The sequence below is a fragment of the Sceloporus occidentalis genome, unplaced genomic scaffold (assembly GCF_023333645.1).
Source record: "Sceloporus occidentalis isolate IW3139 unplaced genomic scaffold, rSceOcc1.0.p SCAF_4, whole genome shotgun sequence".
In the NCBI taxonomy this organism is placed as follows: domain Eukaryota; kingdom Metazoa; phylum Chordata; class Lepidosauria; order Squamata; family Phrynosomatidae; genus Sceloporus; species Sceloporus occidentalis.
In genome coordinates, this window is record NW_028316984.1 from 11,429,829 (window position 1) to 11,450,160 (window position 20,332).

The 20,332-nt window shown below is 42.4% G+C and overlaps 1 protein-coding gene across 1 annotated transcript; it reads right to left on the reverse strand.

Annotated features, from left to right (window-relative positions):
- Positions 1 to 3,462: 3,462 nt before the first annotated feature.
- On the reverse strand, positions 3,463 to 16,834 carry CNRIP1 (cannabinoid receptor interacting protein 1). The gene is made up of 3 exons (XM_089519216.1): positions 16,570 to 16,834; positions 13,017 to 13,161; positions 3,463 to 6,760 (listed from the first exon to the last, which is right to left on the reverse strand). The coding sequence occupies exons 1-3, from the start codon at positions 16,746 to 16,748 to the stop codon at positions 6,596 to 6,598; spliced, it is 489 nt and encodes a 162-aa protein (XP_089375342.1). The 5' UTR covers positions 16,749 to 16,834; the 3' UTR covers positions 3,463 to 6,595.
- Between the last annotated feature and the right edge of the window lie 3,498 nt (positions 16,835 to 20,332).

Consider the following 20,332-nt stretch of genomic DNA (forward strand, 5'->3'; position numbering starts at 1 on the left):
CCAGTGAATATGCTTAGTATAGTACTATGGCTTAAATGTTATATCAATTATTTTCAAGCAAATCTTTCCACATACAGCAGCTGCGTTGATATGACGGCTAATCAAATCTCTTTCAATGATCAGCGTGTCCAAATGTATGCTGACTCTTCCACTGTAATGAAGGTGGTTGTCACCAGAGGGCCATCCTAATTATCACCAAGAAGCCTTTCCAGATAATACAGATGAATGGAATAAGGAAAAGGTACCCAGCCATTTCAGCTTAGTTCAGGTAAGGTGGGCTAGGTCTGTCAAAAACTGAGAGTTTGGATTTTTTTTCATCATTCTTACAGTTAGGGTGAAGCAGAAAAAAATTGAAAGGGAGATCTGTTTTCTTCCTCAGCAGGGGTTTTGAGAGTTAGGCTTCTTTTCTCTCTCACCATTAAGGTGCCACAGAAAGCTGACTCTTATTTGCAGTTAGAGGAGCTGAAATACTGAAGGCTCTGGTTTGGTTTTTATTCCCCAAAGCTGCATCTGACAAATATTCAGTGGCATAGGCCTTTGTTATTTTATATAGAAGGGCAGGTGCATAACTGTGTCTAGGGGGATTTCTCAGATGATTCCTTTAATGTCCTACATGATGCTCACTTCTGAGGAAACCAGAAATCATAGAATCATAGAGTTGGAAGAGACTGCAAGGGCCATCCAGTCCAACCCCCTGCCATGCAGGAAATCTAAATCAAAGCATCCCCAACAGATGGCCATCCAGCCTCTGTTTAAAGACCTCCAAGGAAGGAGACTCCTCTACACTCCGAGGGTGTTTGTTCCACTGTCTTAACAGCTCTTACTGTCAGGAAGTTCCTCCTAATGTTGAGGTGGAATCTCTTTTCCTGGATCTTGCTTCTATTGTTCTGCGTTCTTGTCTCTGGAGCAGCAGAAAACAAGCTTGCTCCTTCCTCAATATGACATCCCTTCCAGTATTTAAACAGGGCTATCATAACACCTCTTAACCTCCTCTTCTCCAGGCTAAACATCCCAGCTCCCTGAGTCATTTCTCATAGGGCATGGTTTCCAGACTCTTCACCATTTTAGTTGCCCTCCTTTGGACACGCTCCAGTTTCTCAATGTCCTTTTTTAATGTGGACACAATACTCAAGGTGGGGCCTGACCAGAGCAGAATACAGTGGCACAATTACTTCCCTTGATCTTCTTTTTTCTTAAAGGAGAATGGAGTTACTTCATTTTTTTCTAACAATGAGACTTTCGGTTTTATTGTTGATGTGTGAAATTTTTAAAAATTGCAATCTTGCACACACTATACAGGGGAGTAAGCATCTGATGGTAGAAGATCAGGTAAAGGATTCTCTTCTTGAAAGAAGCTTGTAAGTGATTTCTCTCCTCTTACCACCATCTAGTGGAGAAAGGGAACAGGGATTTGTCAGGCATACTGCGGAAAATAACCTGAATAAAGTGCGTAATAAAATACTCTCAGAAGGGGAGGGCACAATTTGCAAATAGAAGCTTACCTCATAGGATGCCCCTAGATAGAAAATAATCCTTCTGCATAGAAACTAGATATGGAAAGTAAAGTGAGGTGGAGAAATTAATTTTTTCCTTTATTTGGTGACCATCCCCCCTTTATGCTGTTCCTTCAAGGGCGTGAAAATGTTGTTACAAAGTTTGGGGACACCAGAACCAGTATGAAGGGCTAGAGTAGACAGAAGAGATGATCAGAAATAGGGTGTCCAATGCTGTGGGAGTGTTAGGTGCTTTGCACTGGTGCATGGCTACTACTGGATGCAACCCTTGCTGTTGTCGTTGGTAGTAGTAGTATGCTATTTTGTTGTTATTTGGTGTTTTTGATTTGCTGGTGATTTATGGCTGGCATCTTATTTGTGACATACACTTGTCCCTTTTTGGTCATTGGAGGAGGTGGTATTCACCATTGTATATAATGAGACTTAAGCATCCATGGATTTTGGTATCAATGGGGTATCCTAGAACCAAGCCCCAGTGGATACCAAGGGCCCACCATATAACTTTTAAATAAAAAAGTAAAATAAGAGCTAGAGAAATGTTGAAATGCACAAGAATGGACAAATAACCTGTTACAGTCAGCACACCACATTCCCAATATGCGTAGCTCATTGATGATTTCTGCATAGTATGTGCTGTTTTTTGTGTCTTTTGAAAGCGTATCATACTGTATTTGTAAAATTGCTCTCTGATTCCAAATTGCAAAAGAGTCTGTTTGCCTGCTGCAATATTTAACAGTACTGTAGGCCCCACTCTATTTTATAAACTCTATATTTCAGAATGGATGAGTCAGCTTTAGAGATGTGCTTTCATTAGCTGCTCCTCCTATTTTGTTCTTGTGCTTCTTTTCTTGTGTCTTGTCTTTTCAGTAAACTGTGAGGTTCATGATTAATCTAGAAAATGATGACTAAAATTACCTCCTTGGACAATGAATTAATAAATCCTTGCCATCTATATGGAACCAGCTAGATGGAATCTCCTATTCCTGACTAAAGTTTGACTCTTATATCCAAAATCAAAAGCTCTACTGTTTTCTGTTTTGTTTGAGCCAAGAAAGTTGTTCTCTTCTCTACCTGCACAGGTGCTTCGCAATGTTTCAGGCTGTAGCAACGGGTGTGTGTATGTACCTTCAAATCACCTGTTAGCTTACGGTGACCCCATTAATTTAATAGGTTTCTTAGGCAAGGAATACTCAGATGTGATTTTTCCAGTTCCTTCCTCTGAAATATAGCCTACAGCACCCGATGTTCATTTGACAGGCTCCCATCCAAGTACTAATCAGGACTGCCCCTGCTTGGCTTCCAAGATCAGATGGAATCTGGTGTCTTTAGGATATTTAGGATCCTCTGCAGCCATGTCCCTTATTTATATCAATTGCATACTGTATGAAGCACAATCTCTGCTATCCATTGCCTTAAGAAGAACAGCTCCCCTGGAGCTGAATACCTGGCAGGTTGGCAGAAGAGAAGGGAGTTTGTTGCATAAGTGTAGAGCAGATAATGCACTTAAGTGTGAATAATTCCCTGCCATGTTGTAAAACAATTCAGTGGAGGGTGGAGGTCCTTTAACACACGAGAATTGTGGCTTAACACACAGAAAGCAGAAATCACCCTCAAGCACTAAGCATGCTTTACTTCACTGCTTTTAAATTAACAAAGCATGTTCCTTATGTTTAGTGAGCTGTTTTTTGAAATAGATATTTCTGTAATGAACAAAGAACATCTCGAGCAAGAACAAGACTGAAAACGCAAAATATCCATCCTACAAAACATGACAGAAAAGCTAAACAATATAAAACAGAGTGGGTAATATTCTGAATTTTAATGGATTTGGATATCCATTTTGCATATGGTCTGTGACTATATAATAAAGATGAATTGATTGAAGATTTGAAAAAGAAGATAAGCAAACTGTAATGAATTGTATACTGGGTATCTGTGTTGGCCATTTAACAAATACAAACAAAAATCCATCAGTGTCACCTTTATTGGCCAACCAAAATGCACAATACACTTGTTGCAAGTTTTCGGGGCTTGTTCATCAGGCAAGATGTTACAAACCAAACAGGTGGGGGAAAAAACCAGTTGGAGATGTTAGATGTCTGCATGTTGTTTCAGTCTTTAGTAAAGGTGGTGTTGGGGAGGATATCTTTTGCAGGCAGGCTCCTCTTCCTTCTGGCCGTGCAGCAATAGGGAGATTTTCAAAGTCCAAAAAATTTAAAGTCCATTTGCATCTCAACAGGGAACCCTTTTTTGCAGTCCAATATGTCTTCATTCTAGTGAGGTCACAAACCGCTTTGTAGGAAGAGAACAATGGATTCATCAAGAAGTTTCCATGTTTTTGCATCAGGAACATTTTGGTGGTGTAGAGGTAAAACATGCAAATTCAGTCCAAATTTAAGAAGAAGAAAAATGTTTTACCTTGATTGAATTCCCAGTCCACAGGCTACTCTTCATGGGTCCCCTATTGCAGCTACAATGCAGAATGTCACAATACAGAAAACATTCAGGGGTGGCTGTGTTGGCCATTTAACAAATACAAACAAAAATCCATCAGTGATACCTTTATTGGTTAATGGAAATGCACAATATACCTGTTGCAAGCTACCCCTGCATGTTCTCTGTATTGTGACATACTGCATCATGATGCACAACCGACGCTGCGCCCAGATGATGCAGCGCCAAAGGGGCACCATATAGCTGTGCTGTCATGGCTATGGTGCTCTTTTGAGGGTACAAATAGGAGCCACTTTTTGTGCCCTCGGAAGGCCGGATCCAGGCCACAGCATGAGGGTGCCACAGACCCAATCCAGTGTGAAAAGGGGTGGCTGCAGGCTACCCTTTTGGGGTGGTCTGTATAGCCCCAAAGTCTCTGATTCCTCTACTGTGATCTACCTGTGGATATCTGACCCTGGTTCTCCCATCCCTGTCATCAATCTGATTCTTCCAGGGCAGGATCCAGTATGCATTTGGTGTCCTCCCATCTTTGAGCAGAGGCACTGATTGTTTCTCATCTGAACATGCAAACCAGTATCTCTGTATCATAGTTTATCCACAAAATGCATGGGCCAATTTTTGTCCCAATATTTTACGATGTGTGAGATAAAACAAAACATCACAGTGGCAAGTGCCATATATTTGTTCTGACAAGTTTCTTGATCGGACTATTTTGTCCATTTTTTTAAAAAAAGAATACACCTGACAGGTGGCTGAAACTCAAAGACATGATTTTCAGCTGATAAGATAATGTAGTACAATGTCTGCCTACATTCCCCATCTGCTAGAATGAAGGTTAAAATAATTAGACTTGCAGTCAAATGCTTGTTTCTTTTTTTCTTATAGTATTTTATGAATTATGTTAGCAGGTATGCTTGTATATAGAATGGCAGTATGCTTCTTTCTGGAAGTATTACATTTAAATGTCAACCTTGAATGTTGTTGTTGCTGGATTGTGTGATATTAATAAAATTTAATATATATTTTTTTAAAAGTTAGACTTGAATATCCAGAGAAAAGTGTGTCAAATGCAGTTTAAGCTAAGGTTCCCAATCACTTCTTCTTTCTCACTTCAAAATAGTCTTTGCATCTTTAGCATTTCACCACTCATGTTGGATGGTTCTACAAGGGACAGTTATTTCATCTCTGAGGTACTTTACACACTCACACACCCTAAACAGCTAAATAAATGGTCTAGGATATGTCTCCTAAGGATGTATGTCACTTATGGGTATGAATGTTGGTTAAATTAAACGGGATAAAACTGTTAGGGAAAACACTGGTTGTCCACTTCTTTATTACAAAGGTCAAGAGTTATAACATTTTATTGACTGTGCACATGAAGGACACAAGTACAGCTGATATGCATAGTAATGCAGACACATGACCATCTTAATCTAGTAGTGCAGGAGAGAAGCAACATTCCACCAATTTCATTTTCTTGGAGAGATACAAAATGTGCTTCTCATTTGCCAGAATTGTAAACAGGTTTACATAGGTCATAGCACCAGAGTTCAGATTCCTGTGCAAGCATAAGCAAAAATCACTTTCCTTTTTTTCTCTCAGAAAGAATCCTCATGTTTGATCTGAAAAGCTGCTGATTAGTGCAACAGAATTGTTGTAGCTCCAAAGCTGCTAACAGCCAAGTTTATTTCACTTTACATATAAAAATACCACTGAAACAGGTAATCTGAGAACTCAATGGGCTTGATGTGCAATTATACTTAATTACTGCGTGTTCAGGTAGCAGCAATATCCATAAATAGCTTAAAACCACAAATGGTATTGCCTCACCACTCTCTTACACATTTGTCAAAAATTCCACCACTAACCTCACATGACAGGAAAGTCAGAACAGTATACACAATTCAACAATCCTCTGCCCACCACACACACACACACACACACACCTGAGAGGAAAAAAAGCAAACTAAGCTTGAACAGGGCTTTGGCTATTTTTTTTTTAACCCGGAATAGAATCACCCAGAATTTGCACTGTTACTACTTACTATGGTACATGTATTTGGAGGAGAATGAATGAAGGTAAGGTTTGTTGAAGCATATGGCACAATGGGAGCGAAGTCACGCTGCACCACGGATTCACAAGGAGTCTTAAGATTTAACACCAACAAAAATACCGAAGCTGACGGCACCAGGTCGCAGCTGAATTTTAAAAACAAGGATTCAGGGCATGTCACAATGAGCATTGCATCCCAAAGATCACTGCATAGTGGAATGCTTCCAGGCCCCAATGGGCAGTGCAGTTTCAGGATCTAGCAAGCTCGCTATCATGAAGATGCGGCACACTTCAGATTTGGGTGTGGGATAAATAAATATCAAATCTCAACAATATCTCCTTTTAAATATATATATGTACACACACATACATGATCTTGAGCACATTCACTTGGAAGCAAGTCCCATCCATTTGAAAAGAAACTTTGTCCCAAGTAAGTGTGCTTTGGATTGTAGTCTCATTTGTTCAACAAAAGCATCTGTTAGAAACTGCCTTTGTTAAGGCTTTGTACTGGATTGAAGACAGATTCTTTTTCCAAGAGATTGTCCCACCACAGCTGTCTCATTTTGATTCAATAAAAGGTTTCTTTGTTTATCCACATGAGGCTGCGTGTCTCATTGGGTTTGCATTCATACTCAATGCATCCAAAGCTGTTTCCCCATTGGCAATGGTCTCGCTTGTGGTAGTTGTAGAATTTGACTTGCCAGACTGTTTCAAAAGCTCCAATGTCAGTGACCTGCAGGCAATAAACACATTCAAGATGGATAGACAGACAACTTGTAAAATGTAATAGCCGTATTTGTGACAGTAAATGCAGAGCTCCCATGAGAATCCTGTATCCTGATATTCTGTGACAAGAGCAGGCAGCCTGTATCAAAAACAAAGCTTTCTCTCACTGAAGAAAAAAGTTATTGTGGCATAAAACGTTTTGTGGGACCCCATCCATTTAAAATTGTGGCATAATGATACATGCTCAATATGTCTGCTCAGACAGGTGTTTTCAGTGGGGCCTCTTCCGTAATCAATGTGCTTTGGATTGTAATCTAACCTCCACTAAACACAACTTACTTTGGGGCAGAGCTTGGACTTAAATTGGGTAAGATCCTTAGTCAGTACTTGACTACAAGATCATTACACAGAAGGATCTAAACTTAGTTTCTAGTATATCCAAGCTAAATGGGATCAGTGGCACCAAGTGATGAGAAGCCACATCCAGGAGATGCTGCAAGTGCAGTTGATACTGATATTTGATACTTGAGGGAGCACCTCTCCCCATATGTGCTTGCCTGAGGATTAAGCCCTCCTCCATGTCTCACCACAGTCAATACACTGTGTTGGGACAGGGGAGAGGGCTTTCTCAGCCATGGCACTCAACTGTGGAACGTCCTTTTCTTGGAGGCCCAATTGGTGCCAATGCTAATTTCACTGAAGCACCAGGTTAAAACTTGGCTGTTCATCAAGGCCTTTGGGCCACATTAATTCATCCCAAATACTGTTATATATAGTTTTAAAACCCTTTAAATTTGTTTTAGTTCATTATGTTGTTTAATGTGTTTAGCTTAAATTATTTTACTTTTTATACTGTTTAACCTATTTTAATGCTATTTGCAAGCTGCTCCAAGATCTTTGTTATAGAATCATAGACTTGTAGTGCTGAAAGAGGTCCCATGGGACAAGATGTCCAGCTAAAGCATCCCTAGCAGGTAGCTGTTCAACCTCTTTTTGAAGGTGTCCAGAGAAGAAGACCACCTCAACGCTCTGGGTAATGGGTCCCATTGCCAATGCTCTTAACTGTCAAGAGGTTCCTTCCAATGTTCAGTTAAAAAGCTACCCTCCTGTAACTTCAAACCATTAGACCCAGGTCTACCTTCTGTGGCAGCAGAGAACAAGCCAGTGCCTTCCTCTTTTTGGTCACACTTGGTATTTAAAGAATGTGATCATGTCACCTCTTAATCTTCTCTTCAGCAAGCTGAACAATTCCAGGGCCTTCAGCCTCTCTATACATGTTTTGTTCTCCATACCTCTTATTATCCTTGTTGCCCTTCTCTAAATTTTCTCCAACTTTTCTATATCCTTCTTAAAATGAGGTGCCCAGAACTCAACCCCAGATGAGGCCTGATCTCTTGACTTGGAAACTATACTTATGTTGTTGTTCTGTACCTTCAATTTGTTTCCAACTTATGGCAACCCTATAACTTAGTTTCTTGGCAAGATCTGTTCAGAGGAGATTTGCCATGCCTTCCCCTGAGGCAGAGAGCACATGACTTGCTTAAGGTTACCCAGTGGGTTTCATAACGACTAGGAATCAAAGCCCAGTATCCAGAGTCGTAGCACAACACTCCAACCATGACACCACACTGGCTCTCTATTAATACATGCTAAAATAGTGTTTACCTTCTTTGCTGCAACATCACACTACTGGCTCATATTCAACTTATGATTAACAATTACCCCAAGATCATTTTCATATGTAGAACTGGTGAGTCAAGTAACCCCCATCCTATACCTGTGCATTTGATTTTTGTAGCCTAAATGTAGAATTCTTTTGCATTTGTCTTTGTTGAATTTCATTTCAGGCCAGTTTTCTAGTTTATCAAGGTCCTTTTGAATTCTGTTCCTATTGTTCAATGTGTTAGCTACCCCTCCTAATTTTGTATCGTCTGGAAATTTGATGATACCTTCCACCCCATCATCTGAATCACTGAGAAAAATATTTTAAGGGGGGCATTATGTATATATGGCTGTATTTTAACCTGTTTTATGCCGCTTTGATTGCCTGGCAAAAAGCGGGATAGAAATAAAATTATTATTATTATTATTATTATTATTATTATTATTATTATTAAGAGTTTTGGCTCCGGAACAGAACTCTGTGGTAATCCATTTGAGACATCATTCACATTTGAAGCACATCCACTGATGACAACTCTTAGAGGACGGTTTTCTAACCAATTGTGGATCCCTCTGATAGGGTTTCCATCTATTCCGTATTTAGTCAGTTTGGTAATCAAAATATCATAGAAGACCTTATTCAGCTTTGCTGAAACCTAGATGAATGCCATCCACACCACTCCCACCATCTACTAAATTAGTGACCCAATAAAAAAAGATATAAGATTAGTTTGGTAGGATTTATTCTTCACAAACTCATGGTGGCTCTTCTAATCACTGCATTGTCATCAAGATATTTGCAGTTGGAATTCTGTAAAATCTTTTTCCCCCCTGGTATTGAAAGTAGGCTAACTACTGGTATTGGCCTGTAGCTTCCTGGATCTTTTTTGTCTATTTTGAAGGGAGGGACAATGCCAGTCATCTGGGACCTCACCTGTTTTCCAAGCTTTCTCAAAAACATTGGCAAGTGAGTTCTGAAAGTATGTAGGTACATTCTTTCAGTACTCTGGCATGCAGTTCATTTGGCCCTGTAGATTTCAACTCATTTAGGTTAATTAGGTGATTCCTGACAAACTACTTATCAGTCTAGATCGATGCCATGGTCTCTCCTGATGCATGGAAGCACACAGTCCTCCTTTTGGGGAAATTCAAACAAAATAGGCATTGAGCAGTTCTGCCTTTTCATTGTGATCATTTTGAGTTTTAACTTTCCTTAACACCATTCCTGCAAGCTTGGGCTGTTCATCTGTAGGCCAGGGGAAGATGGTAATGATGATGTCCTAGATTCATCAAAAATCTGACCCTGGTATAAACAGGTTGCTATGTCTGTAGAACAGGTCACAATAGGTTTAAATCTGCCTCCATGCCCTCTTTATTCCACTAGAATGTTATTGGCTTTTAAGTGGCTGCTACATACTTTGTTTCAGAAAAATACTGAAACATCATGCCCCTGTAACATCTGACATCCTGGATTAGCCGAACCTGTGACCAAGTTAAATTGCCACATTATCCATTATATGGGTTGACCATGTCCCAGCGGTGGGCAATGGGTAGCCCTGCAGATTGGACTGACTGGAGAGAATGGACTGCAACTCCCAGTATTCACTAGCTATGCTGGCTGGGTTGATAATAGTTGTAGTCCAGTAAGGTTTGGTAGGCCACACTTGGCCCAAGCCTTGTGATTCTATGATTTCAAGCTCAAGATTATATATTTCAAGTTCTCTTTCTCCTTACCCAAAAAAGCCGACTTCTGCAACCTGTACAGTATAAGTTATACCTAGCAAGCAATTATATTTTGGTTCTGGTTAGGAAGCAGGGACTGGTGTTGAGCATAGAAAATCACGCACTTCCAACTTATTGCTGAAGATACATATGCTAGAAGCTTGTTGTTTTTTTAAAAACAAACAAACCCAAAAACCCATGGGAAAGATAGAAATCCACCACCAGTACCTCAAAGTAGTTCAAGAAAGATTGAGCATATTCAGTATTCATGGGATACTACCTGATATGGGGGACTAGATGTGAGCATGAATGGGAGGGTGGCTGGAATTCTAAACAGAAGTAACCCGTTGCCACAGATCTGCTCATCCTACTTAATTGATATGTGAATTTCCATCCTTTGCCAGTGTTGGCTGATAGTTTCCATGCAGTTATACAGTGAATCCATTTCAGGTGTTAATGTCAACTTCAAAGGTGCTGTCCAAGTGCTGAACCCTTTTTCCAAAATAGATGTAGGGGCTTGGATATTCTTATCACTTACTGCCCTTTCCCTCTTAATGTTTCTGCATACATTATCTTCTGTTAGCATTCAGAGTATAACTGTTTATCACTTGGCAATGCCAAGGCCAGGCATAACTGTGCATTAAAAATGTTTCTAATAAATACAGCATGAGAGGGAAGGGAAATATCAGATCACAAATTCACTTGCTTCAGAAATACACTGAGGGAGTGATTTTAGTATCATCAGCATAGATTTGAACTGACTTCACATTATGAACTGAAATCTTAAGGCCAAAGTTTATGGCAAGAATATGTTGCAGACTTAGACTTGCTCCAAACATATATCCAATCTGCATTTGAAGGCAGAGGTCTCAATAAACACTGAATTTTTTAAAAATGGAAAAGCTGTTGGTCATGTTAATACTGACAGCTAATCTATGTCAGTTTTCATCTCAGTGCTCAGGAGATGACCTCTGTTTATCTACATACATCTAAGATTTTCCACAGCAAGCAAGGATTGTAATATTTCTTTCCAGGGTGATTTTTTAGCCTAGTCAGAATCAGAAGCTTCAGTGTCTCATCTACAGTGTCTCAGCTTCCAGTGAATTTGTATACTGTCACCAATGTACATGCAATTTTGAAGAATAACATTAAAGAGAGAAAAGGGATCTCTTCCTCAAGAAATGGCAACAGTAGGCAGAGACACAAAAAGGAAAAAGGAGGCCAGTGTAACAATGGAGGGACACATATCTCATCCCCACTTCCAACACCTAAGAGCCAAACTAGGCTTGAATGAGCAATGCCATGTTATTCGTATATTCTTTCCATTCTAATATATCTACAGCAAAGTCTTTCTTGGGACCATTTTTGTGGTCCTTGAATTTTTTAGATAACCTGGCCAGTCCCTTTTTGGCAAATAGGGGCAGGGGATTCTCCAAGAGAAGCACCCCACCTTTCAAGTGGGTTGCCCAGCTTTTTCAAAATGAGAGTTCTTTTCTGCTTGTTGGAATTTTTGGCTATCCCCAGAAGAAATGAGACCCAAACCACCAGATTTCCCCCTCCTCTCAATCTACAGTATTTCACCACCCCAGAGGTTGTTGGATAACAGCAATCATCATCTATGACCCTTCACTAGTTAGGGGAAATGGGAGCTGCAGTCCAGCAATCCTGGGATGACCACATGTTCTTCATTCTTTATTTACAGTAACAGATAAGTGAGGGCCATACCTCTTCCTGCTTGATCACTTCAGCTATTTTCTCCCCTGCCCAGGTCACTTCCCAGTGTTGGAGATGGTAAAGAAAAGAGGTCTTGAAATAACCAAATACTGTGAAGTGATAGTTCAGCCTGCACAATCCTTTTGATGTAAAATAAAATACAATAAAAATAAGACCACACATGAGTGCTCCTGGCTTTCATCTTGTTTAACTCCAACCAATTAAAGGCATACTTCAGATAAGAGTGTCTTCAGATGAATCTACAGTTTCAGAAGCCAGGTGGATGGTGACTGGGCTTAGGGCAATAAAGGTGGATCAAATGGTGACCACTGTTGAATCAGTGAGCCTATTGCAACTGTGCCTGGAAGTTGTTGCACCACTGGGGAGGCATTTGTATGTAATTTCACATTACATAATTATAGTACCATGATTCCACTTTAACTGCCATGGTTCACACAGTTCCAACTTATTGCTGAAGATACATGGGAGCACGTCTTCATTGATTACAATGGGGCTCTAATATTGGCAATTTTTCGGATTCACTGGGGTATGTGTCTGGAACGGATCCCCCATGAATTGGAAGAGATGACTGTATACCTATACCTTTCTATGAGAGTGAAAGAGAGAGAGAGAGAGATGATGTCAGTGATCATAGCTGTGATGTTTTTCTTCTGCACAGTTCTCTCACTTGAGCTGTGAGTTTGTCTAGTCAGAGCTGACCGTTTGCAGCTCTTGAGTGAACCAGAGCACTGGATGGAGCAACTGAGGTCATAATCTCGGCACAGTAATGGTCCGTCAACCTTGGAGCTTTAAGCTGTTACTGATACTTAAGAGGTAAAAGTCCATGGCCACAGGATATAAAAACAGAAAACATGCTCTCACACACTGAACAATACATACTGTAGTTATATATACCTCACAGTTCAGAGACAGTATAATTTTGGGGTGGAAAAGCAATTCTTTTCTCCTTTAGCAAATTGCTGATTTAGAAATAATTGAAGAACATGAATTGACCACAAGTCTATTTCATGTGCTGCTCTGCTTTATTCTGTTGTACCACCAATATAAATTTCACTCCTCTGCTCATTCACATCATATCAGGACATGCTCATTTCAACAGCTCATGCCATTTACTCCCTTCCCACTACCAGAAATAGATACACTACCTGGATGTTGACTTGTAAAGGCTGCCTCTCTCCGCTTTTCGTATGAGCAACACCTTCTGTGTCGTAGATTCCAGTGTAAGTAACAAGCTGGGCTTCTCTGGATGTCTCTTCCAGGGGGACAGTTACTCCTCCTATACCCATAGTCCTGTAAGGGGATTTAGTATACTTAATATCTAGCAGTTTGTTTCCACCCTGGCTTTCTAATGGTGGGTTCACAAGGATGCCCCCTCTGTGATGCCAATCCATCCCCTTAACCTCCTGTCATTCCAAATGCAATGGAAGGGGAGGGAGGATGTCCAACAGGCATTTCAGCCAGAGAGGGACACACATAGTGACATAAATGCCATTGGATTGGGAAGGACACTGCCTCCTGGCCTCTGCCTAATGGGAGCTTCTTGCTGCTGTCCATTACCTCCTCAAAGACAAGAGTGAGGGACAAAATGGTGGTATTGACTGTATCTGAAGTGTGGTGGTGGTGGTGGTGGTGGTATTTGAACTTCTTGCCCCTGGGCAAAGCACAAAGCTTGCCTCTGTGAAACACACATACACACAAGTGACTGGTGCATTGATAAACAAGTATGCCCTTCCTTTTGAGAGAGAGATGTGTGTTGCATACCTCTCCCCTGAACACAGACAATTTTAAAATGTCATTCTGCATTAAAAAAAACCAAAGCCATCTGGCTACACAGAGCATCTGGCTGCAATTCAAAATGTTTTCATCCTCACTAAACTATCCCCCTCCCATCTAAATTAATCTGCCCTGCTGACCGGAAAAAGAGAAGTGGCTCTAAAGGGAAGTGACAAACTGAAATGTGAGGGATTTATTCCAAAGGAGCCTTCCATTCTTACAACTCAGAAAAGGCAGATGGAAGTCACTCATGCTTACCCAGAAGATGGGTGCGCACTCTTGCACACATGCTAGAACAACGAAGCACCTGCCTTATAGGACATGAGACCACTGGTCCATCCAGTTGGTCTCCACTGGGAGGGGTTTTTGCAAACACCATTCAAAGATGATGGTGGTGGTGGAGATGGCAAAACCTGGGCTTAGACATGCCACCAAGGTACTCTACCTCTCAGCACCAGCCCCTCTCCTAAAGACAGCCAGCACCACCATCTCAAAAGAGACAAGTACTGGTGTCCTCTGTAGTTTATCAGCTGCTTTTAAGATTCTCCTCCACCTAGAAAATCTTAGATAAACTTATATTTTCCAAGCAACCAACTGCAAAATGTTGGAGAGGTTGTAACTGCAAAGGAACATATGTCCATATGTGGTTTGACTGTGATAAAGTTAGCCAATTTTGGTTAAATAGACTGTCTTTTATTTCTGAGATCGCTCTACAAAGAATAAGCTCCTTGTCCTTGTCTTTTATTACTCTCATTGTTTCTGGGAGAGAACAAAGACTCAAAACATAAATCATTGATTTGTTTTCTCCTGGCTATCATAAGAATTGAAATAGCCAAGAACTGGAAGACAGGCAGCTTAACAATGGATAACTGGTGGCATAGGTTATGGGCATAGGTTACTAATGGAAAAATAGTTGGACAGGTTAAATAACCTCTATTGTACTTCTTCTGAAGAGAAACAGTGTCCTTTTTAAATATGCATTAACAATCATTCTTGTCAGCTGACAGCACCAGACCAGTGTTTAAATCTCCGCAAAAGAGCTCTTATGGAGGACTAATAGCAGCGATGACTTATATGGTTGAGTTTGAATTCAAAGATATGGTCATGTTAGTCTGTAGACTCAGTATGTAGAGAGATTTTGAAGCACCTTTGAGACTAAGTGAAAGAAAGAAGTTGGCACCATGAGCTTTTGTCAACTTAAGTCTACTCCTAAGTCTGTGGAGTTTATCACACTGGGGCTAATTTGGCATTAAAGTGAGATTAAAGTGCATTTAAAGCATCCTGCAAATAAAGTGAAAATGGTGAGTAACTGTGTGAATGATTATCACATGCAATTGCACAAATAAAGTGAAATCAGAAATGCATTGTTGCTGAAATCATGAAAGTAAAAAGATGCGCGTTAATGCTTCTTTCTGACCACTTTAATAGCAGGTTTTGTGCGACACCATGTGAAATTGTTAGGTAGTCTCAAAGGTGCTACAAGATCTCTCTAAAGTGGCAGTTCTCAACCTTTCTAATGCTGCGACCCTTTAATACAGTTCCCCATGTTGTGGCGACCCCTGATGGATAGAGGAGCAGTGTCTCGTTTCCTAAGACCATTGGAAGTATATGTGTTTTCTGATGGCCTTAGGAGACTCCTGTGAAAGGGTCGTTCAACCCCCAAAGAGATCATGACCCACAGGTTGAGAACCGCTGTGCTACAGGACGGTTGTATTTGTCAGACACCCTCACATATCCCTCCTTAGTAGTATTTTGCCGGCACCTTATCTTTGTGTGCTCTAGGATGATTTGTGGTACATTATAATACAGAACAGTAAAACCAGCCTTGGTCCAGGTGGTGCCCTTCCTAAAGTAGTACCATGCTTTAGGCTTAGAAGTGTGTGAGCCTGAGATATGTGTGTGTGAGTATGTCTGGCAGATCGAGACAGGCAGAGAGACAGAGGGCCTGGGAGAGCTGGCATTTTGCCAAAGCAGCAGAGTTTGGGGGAGCAGCCACTTGGAGCTGGAGCCTCCTAGTGCCAGTCTCCTTTCCTTGGTGGGTCTCTCAGAAGCTAGAGTCTGAGGGGAGGGAGGCATAGGGGCCACAAGGGGCGCATGCGCACTGCTGGCAGAAGCCCCTTGGCATGGGAGAGCCAGCAGAAGAGGATGAAGGCAGCAGGGAAGGATGGACAGTTATATAACCAGAGCCTCTTTCTCCCTCACTGGCGCCAAGAGGGGCAGGGCGGCTGCAGAGTCTTAATTCTCTCACACACAAAGAAAGAAAGAAAGAGAGAAAGAGAGAGAGAAGGAGAGAGAAAGGCCCCCACACAAAATGTCTTCCACACCCAAAAGTGCCAAGGCTGGAGGGGGGGCTCTTTCTTTCTCCCCCTGGCTCTTCCCCTCCCTCCTTCCTGCCTTTTCCTTTTAGAGATGCGACTTCCCCCAAATGGCAGAAAGGAAAGGATTAAAGGGGGCTTTTTGTGGGGAAGGGGGCTGACAAGGGTTATGGCGGACCAGGGAGAGGCCTTGGCTGGGGCTGGGGTCCAAAAAAGGAAAATAATAATAATAATAAAACCCTGGAGGCCATAAAAGGCGGAGGGGCCGAAGTTACAAATCTCTGCTGTTGAGGGAAAAGAAGGGAAGGGAAAAAGAGGGAAGCTATTTGGAAAGGAAACGAAAGGGACGGAGGCTATTTGGGGCAACCATGGGGAGAGGACTCGGTGCCCTGCCCTCCTCCAAGGAGGACCAGGCCCCAGAAAATGGAGGGCAGTGGAGGGGGGGGGGAAGCCAAAGGGAAGAAGACATGACCAAATCAGAACTCCCGACTTGGGAGTGGGGCTCAAAATGGAGGGTGTTTCGGAGGGTGGGGTGGGCATGGAGGACGTGTCCGGGAAAAGGAGGACCCCTGGTTCCCCTTATGATGGTCGGGGTGGGGGCTGGACTTACGTGGCCTGGACGGTGCCCGGCTTGATGGCCACCTCCACCTTGTACTTGGCGCCGGTGAGGAGCTTGATGGTGCGGTTCTGGCCGAAGCGCTGGCCGTCCACCTTGAAGTAAACGGGGCCGTCGTTGGGCTGGATCTTGAGGGAGACCTTGATCCGGACCACGGTGGGCACCTCGGCCATGGCTCTGGCCAGAAGGAGGGAGGGAGGGAAGGAAGGAGGGAGGGATGGAGGGATGAGCGCAGGGAGGAAGAGGGAGGACCCTTCTCTTTCTCTTTCTCTCTCTCCTTCTCCCCTTCTCTCCTTCTCTCTTTCTCTCTCTTTCTTTCCCTCTCTCCCTCTTAAGCCAAGGCCCAGGTCCAGTCCAGAGTCCAGACTCAAAAGGATCCCCCCTCCTTGGCGGGAATTATTAATCCGCCCTCTTTACGCCGCCTTGGCCTCTTTCCAGCCCAAGGAGGAGGAGGAGGAGAAGCCCCAAGCAGAAGAGGGATCCATAAAAAGATGATATTTGAGACTATAATCCCTAAGCACCAAGGCAGAAGGGGGCCAAAGGGGGGGACCACAGCAAAATGGAGGGCCTTCCGGGGGGGGGGGATAAATAAAGATGGAGGGACACGACCAAATGTTCCCTTGCTCTTCTGTGAGTCAGGCTCGAAATGGAGGATGCTTTGGGGATTGCTCTTGGGCAGGAGGCGAAAATGGAGGACACATCTAAAGGAAAGAGGACCCCTGGACGCCCTGGACTGCGCTAAAATAATAATAATAATAATAATAATAATAATAATAATAATAAATTATGCTTTGATTGAGAGTTCCTGCATGGCAGGGGTTTTGATTGGATGGCCCTTGTGGTCTCTTCCAACTCTATGATTCTATGATAATATTGTGAAGCTAGTCCCAGTTCTGGGGAAAGAGCAGGATACAAATAATAATAATAATAATAATTATTATTATTATTATTTGTATCCTGCTCTTTCCCCAGAACTGGGACTAGCTTCACAATATTATCATATTGTGAATAATTATGTATTATTGTTATTATTATTATTATTTGTATCGTGCTCATTTCCCAGAACTGGGACTGTCTTCACAATATTAAAAAGAACAATACAATTAAAAACATAGAAAACAGCCGCATTGAAAAGGAATTCAAAACGATGACAGTGTTAAAATAGAGAGCTATTAGAATAAAATGCATACACTTCAAGGTGAAGCAACAGCCCAGTGGAAATGCATGCTCTTTAGTCATGCTCAGAATGGAGGACGCTTTGGCATTGCTCCTGGACAGAAGGTGGGAATAGAGGACGTGTCCGGGAAAAGGAGGACTTCAGCACCCTGGAGAAGTGCAACCCGATGTACCCAAATAACTGCAAAGGAGGACTAGGCACCACGAAGTGGAGGATATTCAAGGAAAAGGGAGGACATGGCAAAAGGAAACCAAAAACCACACCTAGAAATGGGATTTCGTGCTCCTTAGTCATGCTCAGAATGGAGGATGTTTTGAAATGCCTCCTGGGGAAGAGGTTGAAATTTGGGACCAAGGTGACCAGATGCCCTATAAGAGCAAAGAAGGACAAGGCGCCATGAAAATGTAGGACATTTAAGACAAAAGGAGGACATGATCAAAGAAAAGCTCAATACATTCCTAGAAATATAAATCCGTGCTTCTTGGTCATGCTCAAAATGGAGGACATTTTGGACAGAAGGTTGAAAGGGAGGACAGGCCCTGGACAAGGAGGACCTCTGGGCATTCTGGGCGATGGTGACCAGATATCATATAACCACAAAGGAGGGCAAGGGACCACAAAATGGAGGACATTCAAGAAAAAATAAAGACCAAAGAAAAACTCAAAACACTCACAGAAATAGAAATCTGTGCTTCTTAGTCTCCAAATGGAGGACCTTTTGGAATTCAGCCTGGACTTCTGGGGAAATGGAAGACAGGCCCTGGAAAAGGAGGATGGCTGGTCAACCACCCTCTTTGGCCTTGAGTTTGTGACCACACAAGTCCCACTCCCTGACTATAAAGAGGGAAGATTTGAGGCTTGAAACCCCTCCATGGCACCCCCAAAGTGCGGCTGGAAGCAGCCCTCTCTCTGGCAAATGGGGAGACCCCCCCTTGGCCTCAGCTTGCTCACTGACCAAGTGCTGCAGGTGGTGAGCGCCACCTCCACTCATGGTGGTTACATGCCTCTGAGTCATTTTTGACTTATGGTGACCCTAAGGTGAGCCTATCACAGGGTGTTCCTGGCAAGTTTCTTCAGACAGGATTTGCCATAGCCATCTTCTGAGGCTGAGTGAGTGTTACGTGCCCAAGCTCACCCAGTGGGTTTGGACTGGGCCATCATCACCTGCAGCCTGCTCTCTTGCACACCTTCTCTCGCCAGGCCATGTGGCGTTGAGACCTCAGGGATCCCACTCCCAAGACTGCCCACCCAGAAGGAACCTGCAGGTCAACAAGGCAAGATGGCACCTCAGGATCAGCTTGGTTTCTCTCCTCTCACCTACCCAGGGAAAGGGCAGGATAGCATGGCAAGAGGGACAGTGGTCCTTCTGGCAGCATCTCAGACCCAGTCCTCCTGGTCAAGAGGCCTTCTGCACCCTCCCACCCAAGAGAGTTATTCCCAGGACCAAAGCTGAAGGTGGGAGATCTTAACTCAGATGTGGAGGGCCTCCTCCTCACCTCCAGCCATTGGCATCACTAGGGTTGGCATTACTCACTGCAGTAACTCATGAGGTCATTCTCCCATACAGAATTTGTTATTTTTTGCTAATGTTACTCATAAATCATAATTCCTGTATATCACAGCAACAGTCGTGACATAAGCAACTAGTAAATTATACCTTTAAATTATACCTTTAAATTACAATATTATATGCACTGCTTAAATGTATTTATGTGTATATTACTTCATGTGGTTAAAGTGAAAAATTTGGTAAGGTGTGATGCTTTTAAAGATTTTTTAATTTTTTTTTAAAAAAATTAACACTTCTTTAAAAACCTGGGGCCGCTCCTTTCTCCTCCCACTGAGCTTCATCCCACTCACACCATCTCTTCAGTGTTTTAAATGGGCACAGGTAAATATTGCCACTTATTTCTGCCCAAAGGCAAATGTTTGGGGAGAAGTGGTATCACTCCTCTTTAGGATGTCACTTGTTGTGGTCCTCACCCACTGCACTCCTCTAGTGATGCCCCGGCCTCCAGGACAAACTGGGAGAAGCCACATCTCCTTCAAAATAAGTGATGGGAAGATTTCTGTTGACCAATGCAATTGGTAAATCCCATTGAATTCCATGATGCTTTCAGAATAAAAATGGTGCCCTTGGTCAGGAATTGTTCTCAGCACACTCTCCCCTCTCTCTTTACATAGCTGTTTTGTTTTTAATTATAGTGCTTCGAAATGTTGCCGTGAAGTAATGCCAGGTTTGGATGCTTTCTGTCTCTACTGAATATATTATAATGGAAGGGGTGTGTGTGTGTGTGTGTGTGTGAGAATGGAAGTTCATTGAAGTAACTGGTACCCAGGTTTTTCAAAAAACCAAAACCAGGAGACAGTATTACTTAACTAACACTAACCTCAAGGCCAGATCGGTGCGCTCTTCTCCTATTGCCCAGGGTGGGTCCTCACTCATCTCGATCATCCCTAAGGCCAGCCTTTCTCACTTCTCACTTTCTCCTCACCCACTTTTCTTCTGAGCAAATCTGCTTGCAGGCCTCTGTCATCAGGTTGAATTTATCCTATTTAATAAATAAATGAGTATGTTGT

What these genes read in the sequence shown, in the direction of transcription:
- CNRIP1 (XM_089519216.1), bottom strand. Translation starts at nt 16,748, where the DNA reads ATGGCCGAGGTGCCCACCGTGGTCCGGATCAAGGTCTCCCTCAAGATC. An exon ending in CCGGGCACCGTCCAGGCCAC is followed by an intron (nt 13,162 to 16,569) that starts GTAAGTCCAGCC and finishes ATCCCCTTACAG; the next exon opens with GACTATGGGTATAGGAGGAG. An exon ending in CTTTACAAGTCAACATCCAG is followed by an intron (nt 6,761 to 13,016) that starts GTAGTGTATCTA and finishes TATTGCCTGCAG; the next exon opens with GTCACTGACATTGGAGCTTT.